Source organism: Panthera uncia (genome assembly GCF_023721935.1).
Source record: "Panthera uncia isolate 11264 chromosome C1 unlocalized genomic scaffold, Puncia_PCG_1.0 HiC_scaffold_3, whole genome shotgun sequence".
NCBI classification, from domain to species: domain Eukaryota; kingdom Metazoa; phylum Chordata; class Mammalia; order Carnivora; family Felidae; genus Panthera; species Panthera uncia.
In genome coordinates this window covers 47,131,153-47,141,541 of record NW_026057584.1, presented here as the reverse complement: position 1 = coordinate 47,141,541, position 10,389 = coordinate 47,131,153, and the positions used below count along the sequence as shown (strand labels likewise).

The 10,389-nt window shown below is 37.1% G+C and overlaps 1 protein-coding gene across 1 annotated transcript in view; it reads left to right on the top strand.

Moving 5' to 3' along the window:
* The window catches only part of ITGAV (integrin subunit alpha V), a 97,646-nt gene that overhangs the window by 73,219 nt on the left and 14,038 nt on the right, over positions 1–10,389 (top strand). The window contains exons 17-21 of the mRNA XM_049615373.1: positions 685–839; positions 2,550–2,687; positions 6,554–6,621; positions 8,436–8,583; positions 9,112–9,204. Of these exons, the coding sequence (XP_049471330.1) occupies positions 685–839; positions 2,550–2,687; positions 6,554–6,621; positions 8,436–8,583; positions 9,112–9,204 (602 nt within the window). The remainder of the gene's footprint in view (positions 1–684; positions 840–2,549; positions 2,688–6,553; positions 6,622–8,435; positions 8,584–9,111; positions 9,205–10,389) is intronic.

The window sequence follows — 10,389 nt, the reverse complement described above, 5'->3', positions numbered from 1 at the left end:
AACAGGGGCGCCTGGGTGGCGCAGTCGGTTAAGCGTCCGACTTCAGCCAGGTCACGATCTCACGGTCCGTGAGTTCGAGCCCCGCATCAGGCTCTGGGCTGATGGCTCGGAGCCTGGAGCCTGTTTCCGATTCTGTGTCTCCCTCTCTCTGCCCCTCCCCAGTTCATGCTCTGTCTCTCTCTGTCCCAAAAATAAAATTAAAAAAAAAAAAAAAAAAAAAAAAAAAGTAGTAGTTGCAGGTGATTCAAACTGTTTATTTGTCATAGTGTTTAGTAGAATAATATGGGTGCATATTAGTAAATATTAATCGCAGTCAGTGGGAAATTGCTGCTACTTGTGTTAATGGTGGGAGTCGTAATTCACATATATTTCATGCTCTGAACTTCTTCCTCTCTGCCTAAATTAAAAGAAAAAATTCCCCTTGCATCTGATAGTTATTTTACTACCATCATTATCTATTGTATGAATTAATATGTGGCTTTACTTTGGGGATAGTTGGATTAATTATTAATTAGCAAATATTCAGGATTAATATGTTGTAGTCTCACTACAATGTATACACATTTTTAGTGAATTACAAGGAAATTGCTTCTTAAGGAGTAAATATCTTTGTTTACATGAAAACTCTATCTAGGACAGATAGGTGTTCATAACGATTATATTAGTTATAAATCCTTTGTATAGATTTCCAGGTGGAGCTTCTTTTGGATAAACTCAAGCAAAAAGGAGCAATTCGACGAGCACTATTTCTCCATAACCGGTCCCCAGGTCACTCCAAGAACATGACTATTTCAAGGGGGGGACAGATGCAGTGTGAGGAACTAATAGCATATCTGCGGGTAAGAGATACTTTTCTCCTTCATCGTCTTTTACTTTTTACTAATTTTTTTCCTTTTCATCTAAATGATTCTCACTTTGTGTGAATTTTTGGGTATTAAATCGAAAGGAAAACACAGAAGAATACACTTGAGGAAGTTTAGCTTTTTAATGTATCAAACCTGAGTAATGGATTTTTGTTCCTGACAAACTGGATATTTCAACTGGTCTTTCTGCGACATTGCTACTGAATAAATTATAACAAACCTATTTCTTAAATGTTGCTAGACTCTCAAAACATAAAATAAATCTCCACGGTCCAAAAAAATAAAAATAAAAAATCAGTTAAAAAACTACATTGGCAAAATTTGACTTGTGACTTGTGTGCAGATACGTGAGCCAGAGTGTCTGGGGAAGGATGAACAGTAATTGCGGATACCGCTGGCACAGGAATTCAGACTCATCTGGGACTTTTGCAAGCCAGGGGTCTGACTTGAGCCTCCTACTTGCCATTATATAGAAGAACACACACACACACACACACACACACACACACACACACACACACGTATATGTGAATATATCTATATATATTCATTGTTTTTTTGGTAAAAGCAAAAACAAAAACAATCCAAATAACCTTTGATAGGAGAATAGATAAATACATTATGGTTTTATTATCATATGATGAATATTACTCAACAGTAAAAATTAACCTCAGCTACTTGCAACAGGATGGATAAACCTTAACAAGAATGTTGAATAGAAAGCACATTACAGAGGGGCGCCTGGGTGGCTCAGTCGGTTAAATGTCCGACTTCGGCCCAGGTCATGATCTCGCGGTTCGTGAGTTCAAGCCCCGTGTCGGGCTCTGTGCTGACAGCTCAGAGCCTGGAGCCTGCTTTGAATTCTGTGTCTCCTTCTCTCTCTGCTCCTCCCCCAATCATGCTCTGGCTCTCTCTGTGTCTCTCTCTCTGTGTCAAAAATAAATAAAAACATTTAAAAAATTTATTAAAAAGAAAGCAAGTTACAGAAAAATGCATATGACCTCACTTTTAAGTGAACAAAAAAGGAAAAGCAAACAGAAGAACATATTGTTTAAGGACATATACAGTGTAGTAAAACTACTGAAAATAAATGAGAATGGTGTACTTAAAATTTAGAATGGTGGTTACCTCTGAGAAGAAAGGCCGAGGGAAGAAATGAGAAGGGAGTACATGGGTAACTTAAAAATTATTGGTAATATTTGGGGCACCTTGAGTGGCTCAGGCAGTTAAGCATGCGACCCTTCGTTTCGGCTCAGGTCACGATCTCCTGGTTTATGGATTCGATCCCTGTGTTGGGCTCTGCACTGGCCATGTGGAGCCTGCCTGGGATTCTCTCCCTCCTTTCTCATCCTCTCTGTCTCAAAATAAATAAATAAACTTAGAAAAATTATTAGTAATGTTCTAATTCTATTGGCTGTGGAGTGCCTGTTTTATTAACATGCCCTTGTATATTTTTGTATGAATCAAGTATTATAAACAAAAATTGATTAAGCGTCCTTGCTGAATAACCAGTCTTTTTGGACATTCTATTCTTACTCTTATATATTTGTAGTTTTTCAGAGTTTTGGTAGAATTGGATCAAGGTCGGACATGGCTGCCTTTGTACTGTGCACTTAACAGATTTTTCCAGATACTTTGATGTCATAGACTGATGTTATCGTTGATTGGAAGCTTTTCTGTTTCTAGGATGAATCTGAATTTAGAGACAAACTCACTCCGATTACTGTTTTTATGGAGTATCGGTTGGATTACAGAACAGCTGCTGATGTGACAGGCTTGCAACCTATCCTTAACCAGTTCACTCCTGCCAACATTAGTCGACAGGTACTGTATGTACTGTCTTCACTTATCACTAATTTTATACTTTAATTTTTTTAAAGTCTTACACTTCATATTTTTAAATATCATAAGGGATGGCTTTTTAAATGTTGGTTTCTAGTCAGAGTCAGAGGGGAAGGTATCTGAATTTTCAGGTCAGAGATATTTGAAGCCACTCAGAACTTAGTTATATGCAGAGAAAGACAGGGTCATATTCATAAAACAGTAAAATAGTTCAAGGAAAACAAAGTGCCAATGTATTTACATACTCTTTTAGCATTTTGCTGAGTAAGTTTTATATATATGTTTTCTCTGATTTACATTTTAATTGTAAAAAATAGCATATGTATACACATATGTATATGTAGTATGGAAGTCATTCTTTTCATCAGATCAAACAAAATTTCTTAAAAACTATATTACAATATTTTTAAGAAAGTCCTGTGTAAAACCCATGTATTCAGATATTGCATTTCCTATTTCTTCCGCTTTTTTATTGCATATTTATACTGTTAGATTAATAGTTCTACTCCCACAGAATACTTTACCCTAAATTTAGGTTGTTATATCTTCTTTGTCTAAGTTACTAAGGTCTCATGCTTTTTTTTTATTTGTAATTTGAGAAGACTGTGTAAGGCAACATAAAGCGAATTAAAATATATTTTAAGTCTTTATTATTTAACAATTTTTATATATTTATATTTATTTTTTATTATATTTTATATTTTAACAATTATTTTTATATTTTAACAATTTATATTTTTTACTTTGTACACATTGTATCATATATAATGTATATATATACTTTCTGCCACCAGCAATATAGAACTTGAAAATGTAGTTCTTTATTAGTTCATATTGTGTATATTTCTTATTTTTAATGGATATACAGTATTTTGTTAATTAACAATTTAATAATGAACATCTGAGCCTTTTAGGATCTGTCATTCAGTTTTATACTTTTTGAAAAAGTTGTGACTTGACCTTTTACATTATGTGTTTTGATATAGGAGTTATGATTATTTTCTCTTTATAATTATAGAATTGTTAGCATTAACATTACTTTTGAGTAGCTTACTGAGATCACCAGTCTCTTTAATACCAATCCAGTTTTAAAGTTACCTAAGTAAGTAGGATAACTTTTGAAAACCCTTGGAGAGAAATAATAACTTTAATAATATTTAGCTTCCTTTCCTTCTCTTCCTGCTCTCCTTCATTGTTGTGTCCTTTGCGTCCTACGTATGTTTCAGCAGTGCCTGTGTACACAAGAGAGGCATGCTCTCTATGCATGCTTAGCTTTATTATATAATCTTGTTTCTATGTTAATTATCCATCCTTTGTTCCCATTATTTACTTCTTTCTAAGATGGGTCCTTCATTTCACTGGTCACATTACAGACTTGTTTTACCACACTTTCTCCATAGAGTACTGCTGTTCCATACAAATACTAACATGAGCCACATTTGTGGTTTTAAATTTGTTAGTTGGCAACATTTTCTTAAGGTAGAAAACAGGTGAAATTAAACTTAATAATATAAAGTTTGCTAGCACTGCTGTCATGAAAAACCACAGATTGGGTGGCTTGTTTTAAACAATAGAAATTTATTTTCTGATGGTTCTAGAGGCTTAAAGTCTGAGACCAAGGTGTCTGGCAGGGTTGGTTTCTTCTGAGGTCTCTCTCATCAGCTTATAAATGGTTACCTTCTCCTTTCGTCTTTACACGGTCTTCCCTCTGCGTGTGTCTTGTCCCAATCTCCTTATACATTGTGTTGCATTAGGGTCCACCCTGATGGTATCATTTTACGTTAATTACCTCTTTAAATACCGTATCTCCAGGTAAAATCACACTCAGGACTTCAGCATGTGAATTTTGGGGGGGGACACAGATCAGCCCGTAACAATATCCAAGTTATTGTCATTCCAGCACATAATCCATTTAAAAATTGTTAGTGAAATATTTTATATTCTATTTTTTGCTGTCTTCAAAATCCAGAATGTATTATATGATTATAGCACATCTCAATTCAGATTCTAAATATTTTTTCTGTATTTGGAATTCATATGGTTTATAGTTGAAGAAGTAGATTCACATACCCAAGTTGTTTTAACATACTAACAGTTTTCCAGTAATGGAATCAAGTATCAGTTTTTAAATTTAAATTTAAATTAATTAAAATTGAATAAAATTTGAAAATCAATTCTCAGCTCCCCCGAGACCCCTTTCAAGTGCTCAGAGGCCACATGTGGCTCACTGGTGGCTATTGTAATGGACAGGGCAGCTGTTGAGTTTCCCTTTCTGTAGCCTAATCCTTTGCAGTTAAGAGACCAGAGTGCTTTCTGTAGGAAGAGTGGCTTTTTTTTTTTCCTGCCCTCCATTTATTTGTGCAAATGTAGATTAAGTTCTTACCCTGTGCAAGATGTTAAATATAGAGAGATTTAGTTCTCTATGAATGGAAGGCATTGCTGTGTGCTTTTCCATTTTTGAAACTTATTTTTCTAATAGCTTTAATACTGTGGTTACACCAATGCCAGCTAAATCCTTTCTCTTCAGTGTATGGTAGCAGTTAGGCAAATATCCCTTTGCCACAGTATTATTAATATTTCATACATATTTCTTATTCCAGACCTAACATACTCATCATTTTGACTGGGTCTCTTAATACTCACCATATCACTAGTTACTGTTATTATCTACAAAATCTACTTTTTATTCCTAAACGAGTTTGGCAATGACTGTATCTGGTATGACTTATGGAATCACCACAAAGTTCTTGTAATAGTCCCAGCCCTTCCCCCTTTTCCCCTTTGTTGAAGCGCATAGCAGTTGCTTACGTCTGTGTCATTTAATTAATTCACGTATATTGTTGTTTCATTCCAATTAAACTGGCAGTTAAGATCTGTATCATGTAATTTTATTCTGTGTGGCTGTTTATCCCTTGTGACTTGGAAGAGGAAGCCTCTCATTATTTTCCCCCTTTAAGTCATTTTCTCTCTTCTTTTTGTCTGCCCCTGGGCTTGAAGCTCTTTGAATATTAACACTAGACAAACCAAGAATGGCTTCATCTTTTTCTCTTTCTTCTTTTTACAGTTTTTGTATTTCCTTCATTCACACTCTACCCAGTCTCTTCTGCTACTTCCCACTGTTTTTGTGTTTTGGGTGTTCCGTGCCGTTCTGTACCGCTCTAGCCTCCACACTCTCACAGCCAGATCTGAAAGGAGAAAATTCAGTGTTTGCTTATGTCACCCCTCCTGGATTGGCTTCAGTGCTTCTAGTCCCTTCTCCTTCACCTCCTTCCAAGTGGCCACACATATTCTGGCCTCATTTTGTCCAGTTTCTGTTCCCTTTGATCTGCCTGTCAGAATTGCTGCCATGCACCCGTAGCTCCTTATTCTTTGACACTCTGCCCCCATATTTCCAGGATGCTGGCAGAGGCATAGTCTGCAACAAGAAGTTCTAAAAGGGAAATTTGTTTTGCCCACGATCACACAAGTTAGCTAGTAGCAGCAGGTTCACGCTGAATCTTCATTTCTTTCTCATTTTTTTGAATCCTCACTTCTTGACTGTTACTTTCTCTCTACACGACACTTCCTTCCCACACCATAACAGCTTCAGTTGAGATAGAACTGAAAGGTTCCAGCTAATTGTATTATATCCTATGAATGTTTTTCTTCTTTTTCATTTTTGACTACCTACACCGACCTGTTTAAAAATAAGCAGCCATGACACCTTTTATGCAAATAACTTGATGAGTGTATATAAATATATGTGTGTATGTGTATATTCACATACATCCACGTATATTGATCTACACTGCAGATGTATCCTGTATTGGTGTTTTTTCACATAGAAAAAATAAAATGCTTTTTTCTAGGCCCATATTTTGCTTGACTGTGGGGAAGACAATGTCTGCAAACCCAAGTTGGAAGTTTCTGTAGATAGGTAAGTGTTACTCCAAACAATAAAGAGCCTAACAAGAAATTTAAATGGAAGAACACACTCTTCTATCCAAATATAGAATATCCTATTCTATATTTTAACATGAACTAGTTATGTTGAAGGATAATTCACGATTTTCTTTAATAGTAAAACTATCAGTATTGAACTTTAAAAAGATATGCACTGTTTTCACTACTTGCCTTGGTTGACAGATCTATTTCCATTCAGCATGAGAAGTGTTACAAGGGAGCAGTATATCTTCTTAAAGATATATTTCATTGTAAATACCCTGTTAACTAAAGGATTCTGATTATTAGTAAAAAAAAATTATTATTACGTTTCTAAATGTTTTATTTTATTTTGGGGGCACCTGGGTGGCTCAGTAGGTTAAGCATCTGACTTCAACTCAGGTCATGATCTCTCAGTTCATACTGACAGCTCAGAGCCTGGAGCCTGTTTCAGATTCTGTATCTCCCTCCCTCTCTCTGCCCCTCCCCCACTTGCACTCTGTGTATCTCTCTCAAAAGTAAACAAACATTAAAAAAATGTTTTATTTTATTTTTGAGAGAGAGAGAGAAAGAGAGTGAGAGTGTGAGCAGGGGAGGGGTAGAGAGAGAGGAGGACAGAGGATTTGAGGAGGCTCTGCACTGACAGCAGTGAGCCCAATTGATGCGGGGTTCGAACTCACGAACCGTGAGATCTACCTGAGCCGAAGTCAGATGCTCAACTAACTGAGCCACCCAGATGCCCCTCTGATTAGTATTTTAAATGATATATACATTTTATTTTTTTATTATTATATTTTAATTTTTTAATGTTTATTTTTGAGAGAGACAGAGTGCAAGTGGGAGAGGGGCAGAGAGAGAGGGAGACACGGAATCTGAAGCAGCTCCAGGCCCTGAGCCGTCAGCACAGAGCCTGATGCGGGGCTCAAACTCATAAGCTATGAGATCATGACCTGAGCAGAAGTCGGATGGCCAACTGAATGAACCACCCAGGCACCCCAATGATATATAAATTTTTATTTTTTTTTTATTTTTTTTTTAATGTTTATTTTTGAGACAGGGAGAGACAGAGCATGAACAGGGGAGGGTCAGAGAGAGGGAGACACAGAATCTGAAACAGGCTCCAGGCTCTGAGCTCTCAGCACAGAGCCCGACACGGGGCTTGAACTCACGGACCGCGAGATCACGACCTGAGCCGAAGTCGGACGTTTAACCGACTGAGCCACCCAGGCGCCCCAAAATTTTAAAGAATATTGTGAGAATCATGACAGTGATTAATTTGGCTTTATTTATTTATTTATTTATTTATAAAGTTTATTTATTTTGAGAGAGTGTGTGTGAGTGAGCTGAGGAGGGGCAGAGAGAGAGGAAGAGAATCCCAGACAGGCTTTGTGCTGTCAGCTCAGGCCCAACACAGGGTTCAACCTCATGAACCGTGAGATCATGACCTGGGTGGAGATCAAGAATTGGATGCTTAGCTGACTGAGCCATCCAAGTGGCCCTTATTCAGCTTTTAAGGAAAAAAATCAGGGAATTAAAAAGTACTACAAAGAGATACAAAGTTACCTCAGTAACAGATATGACTGGTAGCAATATGCTAGTGACATTAATGCTTTCTTTTACTGAGAGAAGCATTGGATTTGCACCCAATGTGCTATTTCCAGTTTCCTATTGAGCTGTGAAAGAGTCTTAAAATATCTTGAGACACTGTTGAACATGTCAGTGCTGTCTTGTGTTTCTCTTGTTTCTTGGAACAATCATATTCTCCCCGTGCAGTCTTTTTTCATTGTCTATATTTGTATTAACTTGTAGTGATCAAAAGAAGATCTATATTGGAGACGACAATCCTCTGACATTGATTGTTAAGGCTCAGAATCAAGGAGAAGGTGCCTATGAAGCTGAGCTCATCGTTTCCATCCCACCCCAGGCTGATTTCATCGGGGTTGTCCGTAATAGTGAAGTAAGCAAACTGCCTCTTTAAAAATCGAAATGCACTCATAGGTCTCATTAACATTAATAAGTTACTCTCCTATTTAGTGTAGTGCGAGCTTAGCCATTCTACTTAAGGCTACATTGCTAGGCAATAGAGTGCCTGTCTTACATAATTCCTTTCAAGCCCAGTACTTTGCATAAGGCACTGATAGGACATTTTTAGAATTGCTAGCGAAAGGCCTGAAACAAGGTCAGATAGATAAAGTATCTAAGACTGTTCATCAAATAATTTGCTAGGGATAATAAGGTTATGTATCTAAATCCTCTACGGATCCTTCAGAAACATCTTTACATGCATCTGTGGCAATTGTACACAATACCCACCCCCCATTTGCTCAAATGGATATATTTTTGAAACAAGAAACTTAACTATCCAATTGTATGATGTCATCTAGGAACTCCATAGTCTATGGCTTCTGCTTTTTTTGTTGTTTGTTTTGGTCACTAATTTATAATCTTTCCAATCTTTTTTTTTTTTTTCTTTGACCTATCAAAGGCCTTAGCTAGACTTTCCTGTGCATTTAAAACAGAAAACCAAACCCGCCAGGTGGTATGTGACCTTGGAAACCCAATGAAGGCTGGAACTCAAGTAAGATGATTTAGCTAAATGGATTTTATTTTCCTGTAAAGAAAATAGCAAAATTTTCTATGGGTTTGTTCATAGTACATTTTTAATAAATATTTCAGAATATCTTTAAATGGGTTTTGATTTAGAATGTAATGATTAGCAGAGTTTTGTCAGGTTTTGAGCAAGATAATAAAATAATGGATTGTGCTGCTACACTGTAGTCAGTAAGCCGTGTTTACAGTGCCTTCAGTTTGCTAAACGGATGAGAACATGGGTTAATAACTAAGGACTCAAATTGTAACTCTGGTATTTTAACCTAACGGATCTTTAATTTTTTTTTTTTTAATGTTTATTTATTTTTGAGACCATGCGAGAGACAGAGTGCAAGCAACAGAGGGGCAGACAGAGGGAGACACAAAATCTGAAGCAGGCTCCAGGCTCTGAGCTGTCAGCCCAGAGCCCGATGCGGGGCTCGAACTCATGAACTGTCAGATCATGACTTGAGCTGAAGTCAGATGCTTAACCGACTGAGCCACTCAGGCGCCCCCATAACCTAACTACTCTGACAAATACTAAGACTGTCATTATTACATGAGATAGAATTATCTCATGAATTTGGAAGCCTATATCTTTGAACTGAATAGAATCAAAGAGGCCCTTAGTGTTGGATCAGGCTCCCCTTGAGGTGGTAGAGAAGGGAGCCCAGGAGCTTGAAAAGATGCGCTCAATGGGTCGCTTCCCAAATGCTCTAAAAAGTAAACAAAAATGTGTCTTGTAGAATTCCTAGTATCAAAGGAAAATGGGAATGTATTTCATGTTACTTTTTCAATAGGATTTACTTTAATAGCACGAAGACTTTGGTAATTTGAAGATCTGTGATAATATGGGGCTACATATTCCATATTTATCCTTAAACAACATCTAACAGGAGAGATGTTGTATAAGGGTACAGACTTGCAACTAGTGGTAAATAAGTCTTAGAGATCTAATGCACAGCATAGCGAATATAAACAATATTGTATAAACAATGCTGGGTGGCTCAGTCAGTTAAGTGTCCAACTTTGGCTCAGGTCTTCATCTTGCAGGTTCATGAGTTCGAGCCCCGCATGGGGCTCTCTGCTGTCAGTGCAGAGCTTGCTTCCAGTCCTCTGTCTCCCTCTCTCTGTCCCTCCCCAACTCGTGCACTCACTCTCTTTCTCAAAAATA